This window comes from Anser cygnoides, chromosome 8 (assembly GCF_040182565.1).
Source record: "Anser cygnoides isolate HZ-2024a breed goose chromosome 8, Taihu_goose_T2T_genome, whole genome shotgun sequence".
Lineage (NCBI taxonomy): Eukaryota > Metazoa > Chordata > Aves > Anseriformes > Anatidae > Anser > Anser cygnoides.
Genome location: NC_089880.1, coordinates 18,592,286 through 18,618,077, shown reverse-complemented (window position 1 = coordinate 18,618,077; position 25,792 = coordinate 18,592,286). Strand labels below are relative to the sequence as shown.

The 25,792-nt window shown below is 46.1% G+C and overlaps 1 protein-coding gene across 5 annotated transcripts in view; it reads right to left on the bottom strand.

Annotated features, from left to right (window-relative positions):
* Nucleotides 1-25,792, bottom strand: part of DDAH1 (dimethylarginine dimethylaminohydrolase 1) — a 97,330-nt gene that overhangs the window by 5,406 nt on the left and 66,132 nt on the right. For all 5 annotated transcript variants that reach the window (XM_048059284.2, XM_048059286.2, XM_067001238.1 and 2 more), the window contains 3 exons: nucleotides 12,635-12,734; nucleotides 11,398-11,471; nucleotides 10,691-10,810 (listed from right to left, as the gene is read on the bottom strand). In XM_048059284.2, coding sequence (XP_047915241.1) covers nucleotides 10,691-10,810; nucleotides 11,398-11,471; nucleotides 12,635-12,734 — 294 coding nt within the window. The remainder of the gene's footprint in view (nucleotides 1-10,690; nucleotides 10,811-11,397; nucleotides 11,472-12,634; nucleotides 12,735-25,792) is intronic.

Here is a 25,792-nt window from a genome sequence, read left to right as displayed (position 1 = left end):
TTCCTGAAGGAATGCACATCGAGTATGCAAACCTCCCGCTCACTTTGACAGAAACTATAGGTGTTCAGCACCTTTGCGAAAAGCAGCCATCATTCAATATTTATAAAACGAGCGTGAATTAACACAAACAGGACAGGAACGGTTCCCAGCTTGGCTATCAGCCCAATCTTAATTCTTTTCAAGGACCTCCTTTCTGCCTTCCAAGCAGTTACTCTTTCACTAGCTAGGCACCTGTGCCGGGGCGCGAGAAGGCACGTCTGAGTTAATCCTCGTTCCCAAGGGGACGACACAATAACCTTGTCAGAACAGTAGAGCTGGTGGTTTTCAGAAGTTTGGTTTATAAATATAGGGCTCATACTCAAATTTGGATCCTGGCAGAATTTCCGAGACAGAGACTCTCAGCACACGAGAAGCCTGAGATCGCGAGTTTTGGATTAGGCTCAACTTTTTACTAAAGATAGAAAAAGCCTGGAGACGAGAAGCCTGGCTCCCCATTGTATCACTCCAGCTTTACACCAGCTTCTCTGACAGAGACCCCGAATAATGCAGAAGTGAACAAAGCTCAAAGCTTTGGCCCTACCCAGCGCCTAAGCAAATTCAAGTGTTTCAGTTTCTCTCCTAGCTCTCCTGCATTCCCACACAGATTTTTAAGCTTTTTTTTTTCCAGCTTAAAATTACTCACATTAAAATTATGTTAAAAATAAACTAGCACTCTGTTCACAAAATTCTTCAACTAAATTTCCTTCTCAGGGAAATCCCACAGATCTACATCACATAGCTGAGAGCAAACTTTGATCTTAGGCACAGTTATCTTCAAATTACTGGTAAGGTCATTTGTACTACTACTCATTCATAAAAAATGCCATATGGAACTGAATTATAACAAATGCATCTCCAACATATTAAGAAGCACCAAAACAACTCACGCTTCCACACAGCTACAGTAATTCCTTTATAGGTCTGGGTGCATTTTTCATGTTGCAGCCTGAGTCATCCACATCCCGTGGAGAACGTGGAAACTCGTACCGAAGAATGCAATGCATTCTTGAGGAAGCATTATCAGATTGTTATTTCTTGTTCCTTCTTAAGTTATGAATCTCTGCTGAGTTCCCAAGGTTACATCTACCTCCATAAAAGGTTAATGTGTTTTGCTGGAGAAAAATCCTTGCACCTTTCCTTTACCGGATGTATTTTTATTACTGCACTTACCATGTTTGACTTCCCTATTTATGAATTTGTTTCCGCTCCGTTGCCATGATGTATTTTTTTTTAAAGCTCTTCTCGACGCTGTAAGCATCCAGCAGCAGGTGACACGCCTGCACCCACTGCTGCTGCTGTCCCTGGTAACAAGTCTGCAGACTCGTCCTCTACCCACAGCCTCCCTTCCCTAAATAATCTTTTTAAGTCTGGATTAAGGAAACTTATTTATTAAATCCACACTGAAATACACGTAGTGGTAGACAAAAAGCCACTGCCTGGATTTCGCTCAGCTCCCGAACAATTGTGCTTTCTCCAGTCCTTGTTGGTAACAGAATCCCATATTACCAGTTTTCTGTAGGAGCAGCTCATTCATCAGAAATACATTGTGACTCACTCTGAAACATTTCCATAAGAAATTATAAATTAGTTCTCAAACAGAAGGGTATGGACACATCTCCCATTCATTTGCTTCCACAAAACACTCCAAGTCGGAACACCCATAGTGAACAGAAACGAAGAACAAGTGCAAGGCTCTCGCTGTGCCACAGCAGACACAAACCAGCTTCAGGAAACCTGGGAGATGATGGCGAGGGCACGTTAGGAGGATTGCTTTCAAGATTAAAAAGCACAGAAGTGGTGGATGAATTAATTTGGGAACAAATGAAGAGAAAAAATGAGTAGAAAAATGAGAAAGAGAAGCATGGGATTTTGAGTACCCAGCTGCGGTAGTGGGGATGGGTTCTGTTAGCAACAACACTGCCGCAAGAAAGCATTTATTAGTAACTGGCAGTCTGACAATATAAAATTACTCTCTTCCTTGGCTTTTAAGATAAGAAGGAAATCATATTTGCAAGCTTTCATCCCTGTTATAACTATGTCTGCACGTTGAAATAAAATTCCAAAAACCAATTTGTTGAGAGCGTGCACAGGCAATAACACCCCAGACCTGTGCCACGGGGAGACTCTGAATCCAACAGAAATATGCTGATATGATGTAATCAGGTTATTTTAACCTGACCCACGGTCTTACATGTCTCTATGACACAAACTCACTGCATAAAGTCACTGAGCACGTGCACCTGGCCAGACAGGACTACAAGGCAGAGAAAAAGATAAAAGCAAGGTTCTTTGATCATGTTTTCTATCAGATATACCCCCAAAATATGTATTTTTTGTTTTGGAAATGGCTAGTTTACAGAGACTATAGCCCTCGCGCAATGCGTTTGGGCTGGCTTTCTGCCCACAAACATATGACCAGCTATGTTAACAGTCAGGCATTTCCCGCATGCCTAGTTTTTCTGGGAATTTTCTTCAGCCCAGAGAGGGTAATTTTCATTGCACATTCTCTCAGCCCTTAGTCATGCTTTCCTTATATGTTGAAGTCATTCGCATAGCCTAAAATGCCTTTTCTATAGTTTTTACAGTGTGTCCTCAGACAACTGAGGTAATGGATAAGCTAAATAATCCTAAATATGAAGCAGCATTATGCATGAAGGAAAAATGCGTATGTGTTCAGGGCCTATTATCGCTAGCTGAGCTGGGATGACCACATGCACATTTAAGGCAGGCCAGGCCCAGACACTTTGTCCCTCTAGGAGGAAGGCCCCAGCTGGAGCCCTGCTGCCATCTGGGACCTGCTCACATGCCGGTAGCTATGGGATGCAGCGACCAGCCCCACGCCTTTTTACCTCCAGCACCCCATAAGCAAAGACAAACACACAGCAGCTGTTCTTCTTCCAACATGACAGCAAACACTGTATGTAAGAATGCCCGCATCACGTTGATAGAAAAAAAAAACCTGTCAATTTTCAGGCTCTGATTTTAGTTTTAATTAGCCCTCCTTCCCTAGCCCTTGGCATTTAAGAGAAAAAAAAACCCACAAACCTAAGCCCAATTCGAGTGCATGTAACTCCATACCCACAGGATCATTCCCCTCCTACATTCCATCCAGTTACCTTTCCTAAACCCTTCTAGTCACGGTATTCTTATAAAAAAAACTATTTATGATATTTTTTCCATCCCTCCTCTCCTCATTCTTTCCAAGCATATCAAAGTTTTGCCTGTTTTACAGTGAAGCATAAGAAACATTTGGCCTGGGGTACAGAGCAAACTGGGAGATTTTAACCCAAGAGATTGAAAGCTGTGAGAAGAGATTAAGCTACATCAAGTCTTTGTCTGCAATGACGACAACTGGGGTGCAAATTGGGTGCTTTTTGGGGCACAGGGTGACCAACGCTGATGAGAAGAGTAACCCAGCAATAGGCAGTAACATCTCCCTCGCTTGGCTGGGCAGTCTGGAAGCACAGTGCGCTTCTCTTCTGCTTGGAGGAAGAACTACTTGTCTAGGAATATAAATCTTTGCTCACTACCAGGAAAATAACTCTGAGGAAGCAAGATGAAGCTCCTTGCCCTTAGAGTTACTCTGTTTTTTTGCACCAGAAGAGACAAAGAACAATTGATTCCCAACCTCCTTTTCCACACCATTCCTGGTTTTTACAGGCATCTATCATCCCCTCTTAGCTGTCTCTTTTCCAGGTAATAGTCACAGCTTGCTTAATTTGTCTCTTTATGCAAGATTCTGAGTATCTGTCCATCTAATACCCTTTTCCAAGTCTTTCCAGTTCTGCTTTTTTTTTTTTCTTTTAATGAAGGTATGGTGCATGCAAAAGGCATGTAACAGCCAACACACAGATGTACCACAGCTTTAACTGGTGGCGTAATGATGTTCTCCATTTGTCTTTCAGCTCAGATGACAATCTCAATTTCTTGATCAGATCTTATTTCTGTGGTAATGACCAGTCAGAGCACATTATTTCATATGTGAAGTTCACATTACCATTCTCCCAGCCCCATCACTTTACATTCATCTACACTGAATTTCATTCACTGTTTTATTGCCCTGTCTCTGCCTTTTAAGTTTGCTTCATCACATTTGGAAGAAATAATTGACACTGGAGCAAGAAAGCAGCAGCCTTGGGGTTCAACAGGAGAATGGGGCTGGGGAGCCATGCCGCGGTGTTACTCACCGGGGTGCCGGCACCCAGCCCACACATGCACCATGTCATGAGATGTTTTCTGAGAGCTTCCTTAACGCAGCAGTGACAACAGCGACCGTGACCAGATGGACAGGAGGGGACAGGAGAGGGGAGCTGTTAGAGCCAGTGCTCTGTTCGAATGCCAGGATCTGTCAGGAGCATCACCCCAGGAAGGTGGAGGGGCCGGAGGGAGGACAGTAGGAAGGGGACAGCACAGCCAGTCTGGGCAGTGCAAATCACACTAGAAATGGTCTGGGTGTTTTTGTCAGGAACACATACATCTCCCTAGAGATATAATATACTTAATAAAATATAAAGATAAACCCTGCAGATGCAAGCACAGGATCCCACGAGTACAACAGAACAAACGCACACCACACCTAATCCAAACCAGCCATGCCCCCAGTCGGCCACGGCCACGGCACCCAGTCTGCAGTGGGCGCGCAGCCAGCGCGCGGCTTTAATCTCCGCCTGCCCCCACATGTTCTCGGCAGCTGGGCTTTGGGCCCTTTCCTCCCTCCTGCGCCCTCCCAGTCATCTTTTCCAGAACGCCGAGTTCTCTAAGACACCTCTCCCACCCCGGCCCACGGCGTGGCCTGGCTCAGGCCACCCCTTCCTTCACCTCACACGCGTGGCACCGCCCTGCCCCTCGCAACGCCTCGCGGCCCCTCACAGCGCAGTCACCCCGGCCCCTGCCCACGGCAGCGCCTCAGGGCCGCTGCGTCCTGAGGCAGGGAAGAGGAAGCAGCTAGCCTTTGCTGTTGCTCTCAGACAGACGCCTGCAGGACGAACATCCTGTCGTTTGGGACAGGAACCCAGGGAGAGAGCAGGCAAAGGAAAAATAAGGCAGAGGAATGCGAGTCCTCATTTACGCAAGTCGAATGACATCGTCTGTCAGCCTCTGACCCAGCGCCTGGTGATGACAAACGCACACGTAAAGTGACACTTGCCTCGCCTTTTGTAAAAACAAAACACAAACCAAAAAAAACAGCAACAAAAAAAGCAACAAAACAAACCAACACCAAATACAACACGTTATTCTATAAATACGCTTCTGAGTCTGTATCTTACAAAAGACTCAGTTCTCCTGCCTGTATACAACTTGAACAACACTTACACTCAATTCAGCGCAGCAGATTCATTACAACATCCAACCTTAATTAAAAGAAAAGCACAAGTAGTTGCCTTTTTAAAACAGCAGGTCATCCGGTACCCGGTGAAGACCTGTGTCCTCTGAGACGCCATACACCCTTAATTCATGAAGTAATGGAAAATCAGAAGGAGCTGAAAGCATGCAACGTCTCACAGGACCTGATCCAGAGCAAGCAAATATGAGCTAAAGGAAAGTGCACAGAATCTTATAAATTGACTAATTTTCCTACCTATAAGGCTGAGAGCACATGCCCTTTTTTTTTTTTTTTTTAATTATTTTAAGGAGCAGGTTGTCAATTGTTCTCTGGATTTCACTAACTTCTTTGCTGCTGCATTATACAAGTCAGGATTCATCTGCACTTTCTGCTAATTCCCTACCTGAAGTCATCCTCCTTGGGTTATTAATATTAGTAATCATTTCCACAGCAACCCTTTGTGATATCGTAAATAGAGGATTATGACTTCATGCAGGGAATAAGCAGAGGCACAAATGATGAATTCTTAAGGAATAAGAGATAATGTGCTCATGCAAACTTCTGCATTACTAGAAAAGAAAGCCACTGTACAGACAATAGCAGGAGCAGCTCTGGATGAGCCTTTTAGTATTGCCCAGGGAGTATGGGCTGCTTTGTAAGCACACGGGATATATGACCTTTTCTTCTAGGTGCCCATTCTGGAGACGCTTCTGTGGCTGAGCTGGGAAGCCCAAAGCTTTTACGCAGGCACTACATCCCTGCTGTACTGCAGGTGAACAGCATTCTGCTTCTTAAAGCTGGCACACGCTGCAGGGACTTGAGTTACCCAAGACAGAGTAAGAAAAAGAGGCATTTAATCACAGGGATAGGGGCAACTCTGCCAATGCTATAAAAACTTCTTGTGCCCAAGTCTTTAAAAGCATGGCTGTGATCGCAGCTTTGGATACAGACTAGTTGGCCTAGCTGCCCAAAAGAGATTTCTTTCTACTGTGTGCTTACGATGTGATTTTCATACAACTTCCTTGACTTCTGTCAAAACAGAGGGGCTGCATTTGTAATAACGTCCTCCAGGGAACGCTCCAGGAGATGAACGAACAGCTCCACTCCCCACAGAAGATACTGAACGGAAGAGTCGATAACAAGGCAAAGCAATAAAGTCCAATCTTTTATTCAAAGGGAGAAAAAAAGACAGGTATTTACTGAAGTCAGAGTACTCCAGTACTGTACCTGCTCTGATACTCTCCTGATCATAAAGAAATCTCATTGACTAGCGAGGTTGGGGCACCAGGGAGCAGCTCCACATGCAGGTGTCTCCAGCACACTGGGTCCCACACAGGCAGCTCTGCTGGGGGAAGTAAGCGGAGGGGAGCCTGGCCGTGCTCACTGCTGTGCCTTGTCACCCGGCCATACTGCTCACAGCCCAGACATCGCCCGGCCACGCTGCCTCGCGCTTGGCAAAGGGCAACCTCACTTCCCAGCAGGAGAATTTTCAGGATTTAGCATACGGAGAGAGCACAGACAGGAGTGTCAGCGCACACTGGGGCACTGATCCATTGCAATCCTAGAGTTTGCCTTTGCTGCTGAAACTGGACCTGACTGGGCCCCAGGCTGGCTCTCGCTCCTCTGCTGTCCCAGCCGGAGCCCCCACTGCGCCCCTGGGTGCCGACAGCGGGGAGCAGAGCGTGCACCAGGCAGCACTGCCCGGCGCCAGCCCGGACACGGACTCCTCACGCTGGGTCAGGGCCCCAGCCAGAGCCTCCAGCAATGCAGGATCAGAGCCCAAAGGCGACACGTTTGGAGAACTCCTGGCCTCACTGACGGAACAGAAAAAAATTCGCCCCAGGCTTTATCTGCCCAACAACCACGGCAAACATTCAGTGACAGAATTATGAACGGGGTTAACTGCAAGAAGGAATTAAATGCATGCTGCAAGCAGCAGAGGGAAGTTAACATTTCAGATGTGAAATCAGGACAGGCCACGGTAGTTTCTGTACTTAATTTGTCTCTCTCTTTCACCCAGTTTCCTTAAGCGTCTCTTTTCAGCTGCAGCCCAAATAAATATTCTGTACTTGCCAGAGTCTGAAGTGGATTTCATGGTTAAAATGTCACTTCTGATTTATTATCTGCTTCTAGCATGTGCTCTCTAATCCTAAAACCTGTACACTCATTTTATAGTTCACTTGCAGTGCTCTCCGTTACACTCATGATAAACAGCACTCTGCCAGACTTGAGCACCAGATGTCATTTCTTTTTCTATTTTCATGGAATCATATGGATACATGAGTAGCACCAGCAAGAACAATCAAGAAAAACTGCTGTCTTTCAAACAAGACTGCTAGTAGAAAAAAAAAATCCTATTTTAAATATAAAATGTTAGTCTAGCATGACACAGCAGCTCACTTGTTGCCCACCAAGACACCCTACAGAACAAAACCAACTGGACTACCACAGGTGCTCAGAAACATCATCATCTTTCTTGTACAAAAGCATTTCCAGAGCAGACACGAAGGATGGCATCGACAAAGCCAAGGCTTACCACAAGGAGCCATCCAGCTAAAGGAGCAGCACTCAGGGCTGCCACAGGCACTGACTTGGTAGGAGCTCAGGGGACTGCACGGCCGCACAGGCTGCGAGGAGAGGCGGACAGGCACTGCTATTGCTCCATCAATCAGCCCAAAGTCAGGCAGCAGCTTTTAATTCTGAGGATCAGCACCTCATAGAGATCCTAAGGCAGTTTTATTTCCACCAGGGTGTGAGACACTGATTACCAACTGATTATTTTTTTCTTCAGAGGGAAGCGAATAAATACAAAAATCACTTAGGTCAAAAAGCAAGAATTCAAACATTAGACAAAGCTATGGATATGCAGCACGACCATTCCTATCATTTCTGAGGGAGATGCTTTACTCACTTCTTTTCATATAATTTCTTTGAAGAGAAACCCAGCTCACAGAGTGTGACCAAATATAACCCTTACACACACATGAACATGCTGCTCAGTCTCTGATGCACAGAAATACACTGAAAACTGACATAATTGATTTTCTTTTAAACAACAAACTGCTAGGTTACCTTGTTATTTAGGGTATTCTATTCAAAATGTATCTGCTTTTCACTGCGCCTTGATTAATGGTGGTATCTGCTCTATTTGACAGCTAGTTATCAGCATCATTTAATCAGCTTATACAAAAAATATGTTTGGCTACAATAGCTGAAGTTATGCACTGCAACACGATTAGCCGAGCTGTGCAAAAGGCTTTAATCAAACTGATGAGTTCTCAGATTAGTCCTGGCTCAAGTTCAAATTGCAGCTCTGAGTAACCAGTATTGTACTTGAATTTTGCTCATGTTTATAAACACTCTACACAAGAGTATGGTTGTCTGGATATCTGCAAACTTCATCAGGCTGCAGCTCACGAGGCATTTTGAGTCTGAGCCTGAATATTTGGGATAGTGCATATTTCACAGGGAAAGACACAGGGCACTTTCCATCCCAGACTAAATCAATCTCACGGCATCAGGAACATCAGACCTTTTCAACCAAAGCCATTTGTCATAAGTTCCTCAGGGGAGAGCAGAGGTCGATGTGGCTGGGAACACGCTCCCAGAGCTGCACACAGTGATTTCTAGTGAGACAGTAACTTCCTCAGGTCGTTTAAATGAACAAGCAGACTTACAGCCCCTCTGAGCTGTGTAGGAAACCAAGGGACCATCCTCCTGTTTCACAGCTCCCCTAAGCTTACGCTCATCAAAGCAATTAGGCTGCTACCCTATTCCCTCCATGGCTGTCAGGCTACAAATCTAAGGCAGCCAGGATTGCATTTTCCTCTCTTCCCCTCCATAATTCAAGCAGCGTCCAGCAGGGGAGATCCTGAGCAGATTTGAAACATTGGTATTATATCAGCTGGGCACCGAGACATTTTTAATCTTGAACTACCACAAGATGGAAAAGAAACAAACAAACAACAAATCTCTGCTGAGCTCTGATAGAATAAATGATCCTGTTGGGAAATGTAAAGTCTTGGGATTATGCCCATGAAGAAGATCTATATAAACCTGAAGAGCAAATGTGCAAGGAAATATCTCTGCATGGCAGTAAGAATGAGAACAGGCCTCCATCTTGCAGACAATTAAGGACATTTTTAAGTCAGTATCACGTTTTAAAGTTAGTGTCACTAGCTTGCTGAAGCCAAGGAGGTGTTCAAGACATGCAGGACGGGTTCCAAAGCTCTTTCGGAACAAGATTTCAGAGTTATTTATTACGTCCATAGTAAATGTACTGCACGTAGCAGATACAGATCAGTAGCCATGGGCACCCATAGCAGTGCTGTTCCTTAAAATAATTTATGCTTTATAATCAGAGCAAGAGATATAAGCTGCATTTAAACTGAAAGGGCTTCAGAGGGCTATCTCACTATAGTTAAGTAGAGCTATCTCCACCCTTCCCCATCTGTAGCTGGCTTCCTCCAAGCATTACTGATCACGTTGCATCAAGGAGGTTTTGGCAAAACCTAACAGGTAAGCAAGTCTGCCAGCAAAGAGACCCAGATTCACAAGGCCCCCTTAAAGGCTCAAACCCACCCCTCCTCCTTTAAAGGGAAGTGTTCAGAGACTCCATGAACGGCAAGGCCCGGATGACAACTCCCTTTCTGCTGAAGCCATCCTGCTACGAAAGCCTGATGTGAGCAGGGAGGAAAAAGTGAGCAGAAAGGAACCTGACTCTGCAGCCACCCAATGGAGGGATGGGGAGTCCTGCGCCCAAGTCCCTGTGGCTGGAGTTACATACTGATTTTATCCAGAAATCCTACACTGAAAAAACGTACACACAGGCCACCTTTACAACAGGGACCATGCCCCTTTCCCTCCTCCTTCAAGCCAAACCTTTTACTTCTCTTCCGGCAATTTTAAAAGCCACATATTCTCACAGCAACATCTGAAGTAAATACAGAATCACAGAATGGTTTGAGTTGGGTGGAACCTTAAAGCTCCAGTTCCAACCCCCAGCCACAGGCAGGGACACCTTCCACTAGACCAGGTTGCTCAAGCATCTCCTGCTGCCTTGATAGTATCTCTTTCCTCCCTCCTATCACCAACCTGTCACATTCAATCAACAAAACTGTAAATAATAACCTGCGTATTCCATTTTATAATTTAATGTAGATAGCTTAAGCTAAATTAATGTCACTGTTCTCTTACCTGATATAAACACGTACTGATTTCCTATTTCACTGATCTATATCTATTTTAAAATTCCAGCAACCTTGAGCAGTGATTAAAAACAAACAAACCAAGTTTGCTGGTTAAAGAAAATTTTCTTACGTGCTTTACCTTGAGGGCTTTCTGTGCAGCTTCACTTGATCCAATAGCAATCAGGTTTGGTCCAGCCATGCTGCAAAAACTCTTCAGGTGCAAAGAATCATGAACAGGGACTGTGGAGACAGCATAATCCTGTACGGGATCAAAGAATGGTTGCTATAATTATTCTTAATCTGTCCTATTTTCATAATTATATTGAGACATTCGATAATTAATTGTACTCTCTGCAAATTAACAATAGCAACATGTCCCGGGGCATACTGTCAACTGTTTAAGTACAACATACCTCTCTGGACCAGCGTGTCTTATGCACTAGAGTAAAATCCAGAACATGTTTCATAATACTATTGTTGCAACTGTAAAGCAATGCATTAAAATGCGTAATTAAACAGTATGTACATAAAAACTCTCCAGGGACGAGCATTAAGAGCATGGTGCTGATACATGAGAACATTAAGAACATGTCAATATGCTCTCAGATAATAACAGCCTCCCACTCTCCAAATTACTTTTATGCAGTGATCCCTCACTTCAGATCTAACTTCATCATCTGTCTCTTTAAAGGACGTTCAAACCTTTTCATTAACTTCTGCATTTTTTAAAAAGAAATTCTAAACAAAGCACTTAAGAGTATGACAAGTGTCTTGTCCAGTATAATTTTTCAACTGATCCAACGGATGATAGCTTGTATTTCCTGTGGCATGAATGAATTTACAAACCTTAAACGTGTCAGCCAGAATTTCTGCACCACGTTGATTTGTCCGCTTGGAAAGACCCACAAAAAATTCTCTGCCTGGAATGAAAAAATGAAGCACAAAACAATTACAGCTTTTTTTTTTTAAGCTGAAAAAAAAATAAAATCACATCAGCTCTTCTGTCAAACAAGCAGATTTTAAACCAGGCCAACTTTAGAGACATTTTGAGGCAATCTTTAATATAAGTTCCTATCTTTCTCTTCTTAGTAAATAGTAAAGCTGAAAATTCAGCTTAAACGTATGCAACCTGCAATCGTGAGCCGATAATTTAAAGCAATTATCTTTTTCCAGAAGATGTGTTTTGCTAGGAGCATAAATAGCTTCCTCTCCTAAAGCCCTGCAATGGTCATTGACTCAGGAAAGAGAACAGCTGGGCTGGATTAGTACAGTGCTGATTGACCATTTCCCCCTCCCTCTGAGATTTCCTCTGGTCTCAAGGCAGCTCTGCAGATGCTGGCACCCTCAAGCTCCAGAGGAAATCAATCGGTGCTGGATCTGCGCTGCGTTAGAAAGGCCTTCCTTCTTGGCCTGCCTCTTCTGAGACCCTTCCTTCCCCTCTGTGAGCTAAGGCAAGCAGCCAGTCTGCTGTGATGCTGATCAAAATGAACAGGCTCATTCAGCGCAGGTGGGGAGCAAGCGTATACGCAGCTGATGTGAGAAAATGCCTAATGGGCTTAATGACACAAAAAACACTGTCAGGATCTTCATCCTTGAAGTCAACCATGCATATAAGTTGTCTAGCACATGACATCTGGCAGGCAACTCCGCCACTTTCTGCATAAACTAAAATGCACTTCTTGTATTTGATTCGTTGAACCAGTGACAATTGTCTGCATCAAGCCCTCACAATTCCTGAAAATGAGTCTGTGTGAGCATAGCTGCTTGTAATAAGAAATATGAAACAACTGCAGGCAGCTGACTATTGAAAGCATTTTTCTTATTGGCATTTTACAAGCTAAAATAAAATTTGTATGCACAGTACTGCTCTTTGTACTGTGTGTACTGCTACTTCATTTACTGAGACATTAGGCAGGACATTGAGGGTTGCACTGAAAATTAATCTCTCAGCTACCTGTGTGACATTCAGCAAACAACTGATTTAACAAGCCACGTGAACAACATTTTGTTACGCAGACAACAGATAACATGCTGTCTTCTAGGCAGCTGGAATATTTAAACAACAAATTTACTACCACTGTACCTGTAAATAAGACGTCTCCGCCATCCAAGGTTGCATTTTCATCGACCATCTCTACTATATTGAGGTTAAGACTTTCTAGTACTCTCTTCATGGCTTCAACCTGTGTAAGAAAAAGTTGTTTAGATCAGACTTTGTCTGTATCACTGAAAAACTTAAAAAAACAAAACAAAACAAGAACACAAAAACCAAACACAACTCAAACCCTACCTGAAATGCATATCTTTAATAAAAATCAAAGCTCTTTAACACACCAAGAGCAAGATGGACAGCAGAGCCCCTTGCGTCCTTGTGTCAACCTCCCTTCAGTCAGAGAAAAAAACTGAAATCATTGTGTGTCCATTTTCTCTATAGTTTTCCAGCTTTCCTGAGAACTAGTTCCCCCTGCATTTCTAAGCTACCACACTAGAGCACCGCAAGACCTGTCATTTCGGTGTGTCTCTGTGCATCTCTCATTTCTGCCTGTTGTCCGTGCGGCTGCTCGCTGCGAGGCCGTGTGCGTGGCAGGAAGCCCAGGGCTGCCCCAGCCCTCTTCCCACTGACCGGTGTCCGGAACACAACTGGGGAGTTCAGCTTTCCCGTGTTTCTTCTGTCCCATGAGGGCTGCTAAGGATGCTGAGTGCAGAAGCTGCTCCCACAGTGTCATGTCTTAGGCCATCCGTAAGAGGGGTTAACGCGCGTTATGTTCAAGCACCATTGTCTTGGTGCCCTGTAATCCAAAAGAAGCACCCACACACAACCAACAGCTCACCAAAGCTTATGACTACGCCTGGCAAAATATCAGCGTGAATATTGCCTCATCCACAGGAACGTGCAAACTCTGGTCCCGCACGGCAGCACCTCCGTGCTCAGCGAAACCGCCTCGCCGTGGTTAACCAGAGCATTAATACGTGGAAGATGCAGCGAGGGCCTGTTAGACAGCGCTGAGTTTTGTATGTCCGTTACCTTTTTAACACGCTACATTAAGCATTTCTAGACGAAACACGGGAAGCTAAAATAGGTGACACAGTAGCTGTCCTGCAGCACCACGCACCAACAGTGGCAATGCTGGCAGCACTGCGACTTGGGCCCCCAGCCACGCCTGTCACAGCAGGGAAAGCAGTCTCAGAGCAATTGCAGCAAGTTGCACGGCTGTCGGGCCTTCATAGGAGCAGTGCTGACTTCAGGGAATAAGGGAAGGGGCAGATGCAGTCCACCTAAGCCCACTTTTGCTGCTCATTTTCCACAACTCAGTTACCTGGCACCTGTGTCGCCCCCCCAGCCCTGAAGCGCCGGCAGAGCAGGCTGGTCTGCAGGGACTGCCAGGCAGCTGACGTAGGGATGTAAGGGATGCACCGGGGTCGGCATCTTACCAAGGATCCGATGTGCTCTTTGCAGGTACCTCTTCCTCTAGCCCATTCGCACTGCCCAGTCACTTTACAGACAAAGCACAAGCACACTGCTGAAGCACGAGGCTCGGTTCGAGGCTGAGTGGGATGAAGGCAGGTCTCTGCGCCACCTGCAGCACACTCACAGGTTAAACGGCAACACAGAGCTGCACCCAGGAGCTTCCCCAGACCGAGGGACTTGTCCTCCCTGCTTTGTCACGCAGTCTGGAGCGAGCCTGAGGCACATCCTTTACAGCTACTGATGTTTCTTTTTGATCCTGTCTTTCACTTGATGCTAGAATGACTTCATCTTTGCACTCAAGTCTCCAGGCATAGCAGTAAGCTTCACCTTTCTTGGTCCTGCTGCTCCATCTCCAGTGATCTTTAAAATTAGGTTTAAGAGGAGGACTGGACCCATGTGGTATTTTAAAAATCAATGTGAAGCAGCTGAGTTACAATTGGAAAACGGTCTGTTGTACAAAACCTGCAACCTTTCTTAACATCCGTGTGCTCTCTGATACCAAGATTTCTTTTGCCTGTGAAGCCCAGCTGTGTGTATCATGCTGGCGCTTATGAACTGTGAGACCCCCAAAGAAGAAAGGATAATACAGGGCATAATACCATTGTGCCATGCTACAGGAAGGCTCCCAGGCCAAGAGCACACAAACTGACTGCGTTGTGCCAGAGCAAAGCGGACCAGCCAACTAAAGGCTGGGCACGAGGATACCCTCGCACACCTACGCCGGGCATTAGGGCAGCACAGACCTGCCCTACCTCCCTTCTGCAGGGAGAGCCAAAAGCAGAAGTTCCCCTTTGCCACAGGAAGGCATCTGAGAGGGGCAACGTCTGTGCAATCTACAGAGAGGGGGAACAGGGAGGACCTGGATGAGCCTTGGTGCAAGGCGGGCTGGCAGAAAGCTCGTGTCCATTGTTTTAACACATTTAATGGTCAGAAGGAGACATTAATGAGGAGAGCAAAGCAGCACACATCTTGACTAGGCGAGGGGGTACAAAAGACCCAGGGTGGGTGCATCTGAGACCAGAGCTCCACCTGGGCTCCCCCTGGCAGGTGGGAATTTGACCTGAGCACTGCAGCGATGCGAACTCTTGCACTGCCCTGAGAAGCAGCCCCGAAGCCAGCAGTCACCTCGCAGAGGCGAGCAGGGAGGTGGCTGCAGGTAACGAGGCCGGAGCGTGTCCACAGCTCCACGGGGCAGGCAGCAGCACCCAGGCCCTGCGCCAGCACGGGCTCGGAGCCCTTCTGCTAGAGGACCAATTAAGCAAAGGGCCCGGCTAATGAGGACAGTGAAAGGTAAATACCGAGTTCAGAGTTGTCATTTCAGCCATGTGCATTTTAATTACCAGGCGCTGATCACAATTTAACCACCAGGCTACGTCAGAGATGCCTCGAATTGTTTCTTTATTTAATTTGCAGGGGTTGATGCAGCTGTGGCACAGACATTAAGGAAAGTTATCACATCTGTAAGTTGTCCAAAATCACCGAAAACCAGTTTAATTTGCTCTGTGATTGTTCCAAGCCTTGCAGATATACATAAAATGCTCAAGATGTTTTTCTCCCAGGGCTGTGCTCATTTTAACTTACAAAACCAAATTTAAACAAATAAAATGACTGCCATGTAAATAGCTGGATCTTTTTTCCATCATGGGTGTTTATGAATTCAAGTTTATGGTTCTCTATTTTGTGGGGTTTTTAAGCAACCAGTAAAATTTCCTAGAGTTTTAATTGGAAAGTGCTGTTCACACATCTGGTGACATATACTAGGAATCTCTTTCAATATCCGCAGCTTACGTAAAATAAAAAGAAGTCTCAAGTTACTGTTGGTTTTTTATGCGAACAACACCAGGAGCTTCATTCAGTAGAAGCAGAAATGGAAGAAGGAGCACAAACTGAGACACAGAAGATCAGAGGGAAGACTTAGCATTATCAAAAAAGACTACTGGGAAAAGAGGATTTGTAAATACAGGATCCTGGAAAAACAAAACCAAAAATGACCAGCCCTTCTGCTTTTGCACGTAGTTGATTTTCATGCACAGGGAGAGCGCAGACTTGCATCACCCCCACCACACTGACATCTTCAACGCAACGCTGCAGTCCCCAGCAGGCTCTCCGATACAGCATGTTCAGGGTAAGTGCTCGCCACCAAAGACACCCGACCTGCATCACTCAGCGACGGGGTTAATAGGTGGTAAAGTCCATGCAAGTTACTTGAGTCTGTATCTCACTATTGCAAAAGGGAATCAAGAGCTTGGCTCCATCCTTGAGCCCTCGTGAAAGCGTTCCCAAATGAGGAAGGACTGTGCCACTTCTCAGTGCAGCTCCTGCGCAGAGAGAACACAAGGTGCCATCTCTAGCTGATGAGGGACAAGCGATCATTATCCTCAAGTGAAAAGTTCAAAATAGGGATGCAGGAAACGGGTTCGTACAGAGCCCTCTATCCTCCTTGTGTTTTGTTCTCCCAAAGCAACCGATCCCAGTTCTTCTGAAGCATGAAGTCTTAATGCATATTGGTGGGATTTTACAATGAATTAAAGACTAAGTCACAGAGCTAGCTTTGATTTTGAATGCATAACCACCTCTTGCTTTTTTTCCCAGGAAAGAACTGAAGAAAGGTAGACGGACAAAGTCTTCTGTAAAGCCACGTTACCCAGGAGACAGCTGTAAAATACATTAAGCGTTTAGACATGAACTGACTACAAGTGTATTCACTATGAGGAAGAATTATCATTTATTTTTTTCAAAATAGCCAAAAAGAAAAGTCACCTTCCCTCACTTTATCTCCTTTATTTGAAAAATAAAACCCCAGGTAGTCAGAATTGTATCGCACAAAGAAAACACTCATCTGTATCGCTTAAGATTCCTGTATCGTATTATCTCAGGTCAGCCTAAGGTTTGTAACACAATATTGGGTTTTATTGTAAACGTAGCCATTAGTACATCAGATGAGTGTTAAAGCTTGTATGCTTTGTGTAGTGATATTTTTTCTAATAAGCACATTCCTGGTGTGAGACGGGATGTGTCTAATCCATAACAAAGCTGATGGAGAGACAATGGACTTCAGCCAGCTCAGTTCTGTTTCAAGGAAAGAGGACAATAACTGCGTTTGACATTTATAAGAATCTAATTTCCTCGTGCTTTACAAATGGAGCTCATTACCCGCCGGACTGCTGGTTCCACCAATTACTGTAACTGATGTGCTGGGATTTTTCCTTCTCTATATTACTATTTGATGCACTCCAAACAGAGGCTGTTTCCTTAATTATTTACTGGTATTCTGTGCGCTAACCACATTATGAGATTTATGTTATTGACAATAAGAAGGAAATGATCTTTTCGAGGGACAGTGGAAACAAGGAAATGATTTTGCAAGAGGGGCCTGAAGCCAGCATTGAGCACTCCGCTACAAACCATGGCTCATCCCAGCGAAGAGGCCAGCAGAAAAGATGCCTGGCTAACACCTGGGCTGGGTGCTGGGACTTAGGCAGCGCATCCCTGAGGCTCTGAAATGCCACTGGGTGCAGGGGCACAGCTGGATCTGGGCAGAAGCTGCGCGTGGTACCCAATGAAGCGTTCCTTAATGACTCCAATTACCCGTCTGCATTTGTCTCCGAGCTCTCAGTGAAAGAGAGATGTCTGCGGATCCATTTCAAATGAAAGGATGCAAAGAGATTCAGAAAGCAGAAGATCATCCTATGAACCAGATATTAAATTAGGTTTCTGAAACAGCAGAGTTCAGCTTTAAGTGCTAACAGCTCGGTTCTCTGGAGACCGCAGCCCTAACAGAAAGGACTCGCAGCCCAAGAAACACTACTGCATTGTCTCCTGAAATTTTACATCCACCACCAATTTCTTCAGCACGGTAAATCACAATTATTGGATTTCAGTCTCCACTTCATTGTGTTTTAAACTGTCATTTATAGCCATGCAAAGCAAATGTCAGACTCAATATATGCAAAATTTGGGCTACGATATCTCTGAGGTGACTATTTCTGGAGCCATTAGTTCCGAGTTCACGAAGTGCCACTGTCAATATATAATGCATTTTTCAGCAAGGCTCCGAGTGAGGACTATAAATAGAGAGGGACAAATCCGGGGCCAGGGAAGGGTAGACTTCAGTTTTGCAAAACCAGATACCAGTGTTGGTCTTGATCCAGATCCTCGCCTGTCTGAATCTGCTGTTTGGACATGAGGAAAGTCTGTCTCCCCCCGATGATAAGCACTGCCATTCTGGGCTTGCAGAGGCTTCAAAGAAAATAAAGCAGCACTGTAATAGTTTTGAGCTTTTTTTTTTTTTTTTAAAGAATAACCCAGTACTGGTTATTTTCTTGCTTTAAATAGGTCAGATACACACCCTAGTGCGTATTGATCTCACAAATCAGTGGGATGTGGGTTATGGCAGAGTTTCCGACTCCTGTTTCCAGCTCTGTTGACACCAGAAAAGGCCCTGGCTTTGAGACGTCAGCCGGGAAGCAGTGGAAGAACAAGACGCTCCAGAGCTGCTCTTCGAAGCAGATCAAATCACAGAAGAGTTATGTGCAAGACAAGTAACATCAGCTCCGTCACAGCAAACAGGCTCCAGCACAGCCTGGTAAGGACGCCCTGTACCTGCCATCGCCTCCCGTGCCAGCTGAAGGACTGCAGTCTGCCTTGGCAAGTGATTCTTTGCCCTTTCCACCCACGCAGGGCCTTTGTGTCCACCCCCCCCCTCTTTCAGGAAGGGGAGGCGAGGTGAAGACCTGCAGCTAGCTGCTTGGCACCACGTTACGGGGTGACACGGGGTACGTGTGCCTGAGGTACCCCTACCGAACCCACCCAAACTGCTCAGTTCAGAGCCCCCAGAGCACAACGTGCCCAAACCAGACCTCACGTCGCTGTGTGTGGACAACACGGTGCTGCTTCAGAACACCCAGAAAAACCTTTTCAGGGCTTTCCCTTTTCAGGGGTTTTAGTGAACCCTGCCCCTTCAGTGCCCTAGCAATGTGGAGCTGTGGGGCCAGGCCTGCACGTGGGCTCCTTCCTCCCCCTCACCCGTGACCACTTCTCCTCACGCGGACAAGGCCACAGTGGGGACAAGAAGGCACACCGAGGTATTCCCAAGCTATGTCCTCGAGCAGAAAATAGCTTGTCACAAAGCCTACCAGGTACAGGTACAGCTTTTGGCAGGGTTTGGGTAGTTCCTGAACCACGGAGTTCAGAAAGGGCCACACGGATAATTACCCCGTTCATTATTGCCCACACGCTGCTTATTATGGATCCAAATCCACTACTACTGAAATAGTCTCAAACTGTGTACCTAGAACTGACGTACCTGGTGCTCAATGTCCATCGCCCTTAGAGCACCCTGAGATCAGGTTAAGCACAGCATGACTAGGAATGGCCGGGGAAGAGGAAATACCCAAAGAACTGGACCGTGGAAGGCACCGGGAGGGACCAGCTCATGGAGGAGGAGCAGAAAGTAGAAGGTGGCCTCCAGGGCTTCGTGTCACTGAAGTCTCCTCAGCTGCACATCAGGAGAGCCCCAGCCCGGCACGTCTCAGGAGGTCCTGTGGCAACCTCCTCCTGCAGGTGCCCCAAATGCTGGGGCCACATCTGCTCGCACCCCCCCCCCCCCCACACAAATGCAACCTTTCACCAGTGCAGCAGGCACCATCTAATCTCATGCCCATCCCGCGGCAGAGAAACTGCAACAGGAGGAACTGATAACAATAAACAAACAATAGTCTGGATATTCTATCTTCACTGATATTTTATGATTTTAAAACTTTACTAAAAATCCATTTGGGACTTGATTGTTTTACACTAGGTGTTTTTCGTGATGCCTATAGAAATAGATTTATGTAGATGTAAAACGACCAAAAATCCTTCAAATTGCTACATAGACAAGAGATGAAACACACTGTGGAAAAACTCTACCCTCGACCACTATTATTCAACTGATCTGCAACAAATTCATTGTAGTTAGATTTATACATACAGTTAAAACACCGCTAAACGGGATGTCCTTGAAGCGTGTCATGTTTTAACAGCTAAGCAGAACTGAAGCACATGAGAACAACTCTACACAGCTCACCAGTAGTAAAGGACGCCTGGCTTTCCCCTTTCTCTTACAACACTTAGCCTTTGAAATGTAGGGACACCATTTCCCACAAGACAGGAGCCAGCGATCTGCTTGCTTACTAGAAAAAGGCTGAAATTTCAACCCACAGCGAGTGGAAATAATTTCAGTCGAGTATAAATCGTTGACAGCAAAAAAAAAAAAAGAATGCTTAAAAAGATGGAGATTTAAAGTCACTAGAAAAAAAGGCTCGCTAAGATCTACTAAGCATAAAATCAGGTTAGTGGAAAAGTTTAAGCAGCATGAATGCATTGCCACAGAAAAGCAGCGAAGATTTTGCTGGATAAAGATGATGACATGAAATTTAAGTCGTACACAGGCATGCTGAGAAAGTAACGTTCTAAATACTTTCTGCTTACAATTACAAAATGATCAATTGTTAAAGGTTGGACAGAGACATATCTTCCACTCTGCCTGGACATGCACAGTGGGCCAAGAATGCACCTGGATAAGCCAAGCATTCATTATCTCCCAGACACTCAATATCCCATAATACCCACAGCGGCTGCCAGCTTCTTGTCCACTGTTGACCACACGCCATGTGCCCCATTTCACAGCTGAAAAGTATTTAAAATTCATGAAGCCTGTTGAAAGCTCGACTGTCACATTCTGCTCATTCCACAGGCTATGGGAAAACCGAGCAGAAGGGACATTTCAGCCAGGGCTATTATGGCTCTTGAATAACCAATATTCCATTAAATTGCTAATAAACCCACTTGAAGATAAGTTGATCACAATCGAACCATACAGTAGCATTCCTTCCCTTTAACGGCGAGTTGTCAGGTTTCACTCTGTACTGTACTAATGTTTCTGTGCCATTTGTTCATGACTTGACACCGAGCATTCACCATGCTTACTTTGTCCCAAGCCATCTAAATGCCCTATTCTAAAGAGGCTGAAAGATCTCTGGCAAGGATAATACTCCACTTATTTTAAGGTAGGGAACTCTTTTTAAAGGAAAATCTACACTAAAGAAGTGAAAAATAATTACGCCTCAACCAGGACAATATATATTACATACATATAGTAACTTCTTGAATGAGGTGCTCCCAGTTTGGATGCAGTAGTAAATACTGCTGGGGCTTCCTGCAGAGGAATGGCCTCTGGGGCTCCCAAGTGCCCCGTCGGGTTTGCTCAGCTGCATTTTCATTTCAGCAACTCATTTCCTCCTCTCTTCACCGAATCTTAGTTTTAACAACCAAAATAAATATAAAAGACTTCAAAACAACAAAAAAAAAAACAAACAAAAAAACTCCAAGAGTGTTTATTTTGCATTAAAGCAGATTTTGCTGAGATTCCTAACAGTTAATTGTCAAGACGTGGGCAGACTGCCTTCTGATCTTGCTGGGTGCGTGTCATTTTGCCAAGAGGACTCCAAATTTTGTAACTTCTAAAAGCATCTCAACCTCCTTCTCAGAAGAGGGTTTAGAAGTTTCCCTTTATACTAGCTAACGTTACCCTGCTGAGAGGTGGCTCCCACCCAGCTCCGTCCCAGCAGGGCCCTGGAGCAGTTGTTCCCATCCAGATCCAAATCCCCTTCCCATCACCCAGACAAGGCAGGCACCGAGCACTCCGAGGACTTCAGCTGCACGAATGGCAGAGGATCTTCAGGAAGATCTGGCCCTACCTCACCTGTCTGGTGGGGAGCCACAGAGAAGACCCAGTGGTCACTGGCAGGTCCACGTGCTGCGGATGGCAGCGAGGAGAAGCAGAGTCCCCTGGAGCCAGCCCAGGAGGAGCAACGACCATCGCCCCAGGCAAAGAGAATATTTTTGCTCGCATTAAATTCACTCAATAACTGACCTTTCACTGAGAAACATCCGGTTGCTCCCTTGTTATTTTATAACGAGGGCCCCACGGGCAGAGGTTATACTAACCCAGTGTTTTTCCCCCTCTAATAATAGGTTTCATTCATGCTTTTACAGAAGTTGACTTGACGGTCTTATTTTAGCTACGCTAATACATCCTGCAAGAGTGTCCTGAAGCATATAGACAGATAACCACAATAACAGCAGAAAATGTGAGTTCTGACCATTTTCCTTCCCCAAATAGTTCCAGGAAAGTTCTGCTGTCTGAGAAGTGTCATCCAAGAAGGAACACAGAAATCTGCTGAAACACGTAAAATGGAATTAAATCCTTGAAGACATAACAACAGTCAGAGTAGTCAAAAATCGATGTACCTCGGTACCAGTAAGTAAACTAGAAGTGATCCGCTGAACAAATGGGCCATCGCAGCGCTAGCTGTGACACTTCAACCCGAAAATAACCTGAAGTGGTCTAACACAACACTGACAGGTTTTAACAAATGCTTATGCTCTAGTAGAAAACCCGCAGCAAGCGTAAGTAACTGCCCATCTCTGGCTACGATGCGTTCAACTCAACCCGACCGAGGCGGAGGAAGAGCCCGGCTCACACGAGCTGCTTTTACAGGCTGCCCCCTCTGAGGCTGCCAGCACCAAGAGGAGACGAGAACAGAGCAGCGAGCACAGAAGCAAAGAGCACGCGAGGAAACACAGCGGTTGGTGCGTTCTCTCCCCAACTGCACGCATTTATGAGGTAGGAAGCCATGCGTACACACACCCCCTTCCCCGCGAGCCTGCAGGGTGCTGCCTGGCAGGCTGACAGCAGTGTGGGAAGAGCCCGGGGCTCCCCGAGTTGCTGTTGGTGCTCCCCACAGGCACGGTGCTGCCCTGGGCTGCCCCACGGGCACTGCTCCGCACCTCCGCGAGGGGGGCACCGCGCTAAGGGCCCCCTCTGGCCACCTGCAGGGCCGAGCTGCACAGCTCGCGGGCAGGGGCTGGTTTAAAAGCACAACACCCGCACGCAGACCGCACCATTTTGTAATAAACGCTATGTGAAGGTTACACGCACAAGACAGGGGTCACACCTCCAAACCAGTGTGCTCATGCCATGCCCCCGGCCCTCCTGAGGCCTTTGCTCGGGGAGGCTGCGGGCGCAGAGCCGCACCACGGGACGCTCACGGCAGCAGACTATAATAAGCCCGAGTCACTCTGGTTTCAAGTCTCAGAGGATGACGCTGCCCGGACCCCTGCCGGCATCACCCGCGTAAGCCCACGCGGATCTGCCAAGGGTGGGAACCGGGACGGTCAGACCTGAATGTGGGACGCGAACCCTGGGCAGGTGGCAGGGTGAAACCCTGACCCCAGCGAGGTCAGAACCCCCTCCAAGATGTCCTTAATATTTTGTACAATCACTGCAGGAACGCAAATATCAGCATTCCTGTAAGGAAGCCACTTTCCAGGCACTAACAGGTGCTCCCTTCCCCACCAAGCAAGACCATGTTCTTTTAACGGTGCTAAATGCCACGTTCTGCTAGAAAGAGCAGGGAAATGGGGGAGGGGGCTGTTGTGGTTTTGATAGGAATAATTTCTTTGACATGCCTGCAACTAGATTACTGCTGCATTGTGCTGCTGTATGGACTCGGCCTTGTACAAATATAAAATGCAAATGGATTTTAAACGCAGGGAAACCACCACACCTCGTGCTCCTTTAGAAAGAGATGTGCTTTGCAAAGCTGTCTCCCTTCATGTACTTAACAATTCCATTCATCACGCACTTTGCAGGAGACGCAGCTCCCTAGCCATCCTACCACTCTGTCTTGCAGTCACTTCGGGAAGGGAAACCTCTCTGTGCAGGCTTTTAAATGCACGTTAGAAATTAGGGTTTAAGCTAAGGTATTATTTAATAAGATCTACTTTGAAGGAGGAGCAGATCCAGAAAGAACTACTCATAGCCAGATTGTACAGGGCTAATTAAATTTGATGACCCACATTTCCTAATTACGCCCGCTGTACCCGAGGCAGCACGTGCCCACGTTTCACAGCATCCAAGCCTCCTTTTTTGCTAAGTGACCAGGATATTCCCAAAGGTTTGGCTGCCAGCACATCTCAGCCCTGTCCTCCAACCACCTCAGTCCCCCGACATGTCCCCTGCTTGGGGCTATGACTGTGCCACGAGATCGGCTCGAGCCCACCGCTGCGTGAAGACCTGAGGCAGGAACAGCCCCTGTCCAGGCTTGGGTGGAAGGGGGAGCACATCTGCTGGAGTAACAGCCAGGAGGTGATGATGCAGCAGACTGCCTGATGGCTTTTCCTTTCCCCATGCAGCACTACATAAACTCGCCGCTGCTTAGAAATAAAGGGAAAGGCTGAAATTTATAAAATCATAACAAAATGGAAACGATTACCTCACCAGCTGTTATCAAAACCGCCTGAGGTGCGGCAGTAACCCGACAGCTTGTAACTGCAGCACGCCCAGACAACGGCGATGCCAGAGCCCACACGTACCTGCAGGACCTGGAGCAAATAAAAAGCAAGCTTCGTGCTGGAGCAGGGTCATTCACAAGAGTTAAATGAAAACCATTTCACGTGCTCATGTGTCATGGAGGAGCTGAAGAGCATGTTTCCTCAGGGGGTATTTCTGGTTTCAGCCACGGGGCCAGGAGCAGCTGCTGTCCCAGGGGAGAGCATCGCTGCTGCGTTGGGCAGCTAAGCCCATCAAGAACCGCAGCCCTGGATGCACGCATGGCCCAGACTGGGAGGAGGGAGATAGCGCCTCCATCACAGGGCAAGCATTTGGGAATTGCTGGGATCGCCTGGCCTAACGATGATTGTGTGTGACTGCTGCATCGAGCCCTTAGTGCACCTCCTGCCAGAGAAAACGAAGATGCCCCAACACTTGCTCATTACATACCACCAAGAAGCTAAACTGCTCGAGAGTTCCTCATTCACTTCTCACCATCACTGGGTTACTTTCAGGAAGAACCAGAGAAGCATGTGTGACATGGGAAATGTTTTAGCTTCCACAGTACAAGGGGCTTCTGCTGGTGGTGAATCTCCACATCACACATGCTTACAGATACGTGGGTGAAGCAGTAAAGTGGAAACTTAGATAACAATGGCTATATAGTTTGTAGATGTTAGCATGTGTTTTTAAAACTCGTCTCCATCTACTGCTGAATGCTTCTGATGTCCTGCAAGCAGTAAGTGCTTGAAGAGAAAGGCAGGAAGCCTGTTTTCCTACCCATTTTGGTTGGCGAAGAGTTTTAAGTGTAGTTACACAACAGCAGAGAGAAAAAGCTGCAGAAACACATACGGTCCGGAGGGTCGGAGCAAGAAGAATATGATCTTCTCTTTGGCTTATTTATCTTGAGCTTCAGCAGATTAACAGGTTAAAAAGAAAGTGAAGGCATCAAGCATGTCTGCAACACACTGGAATGCACCACATCTTTTCAATACTCACTTCAGCTAGGGGGAGAAACACAGCTTCTCCTCCAGAGACCACTCATCGCAGTGACCAGGAAGATGGTGTTCCTGACAAACCTAACGCACAGGTAGCAGATATTAGTTTATAAAGCCTGTTATTTTGTTCCAAATATGGGTAATACTCCATGCTCTTCCAGTTGCATAGAAAGTGATGAAGGTAAAATTCACTGAACAAGTGACAGATTTCATAGACAAGATGTCTCTAATAAGCAAAAGCAGCTACACAATGAGTAATGTTCGCAAGCATGATTTTCTCAAAGCTGAAATAGTAGTAAGACAAATCATTAAGCAGCAAATCCGCATGCTAGAAATAAGCATGCTCAGGAGTTTTATGAAAATGTCACTAAATGTCCAGAAAGCCTGCACTCACATGTG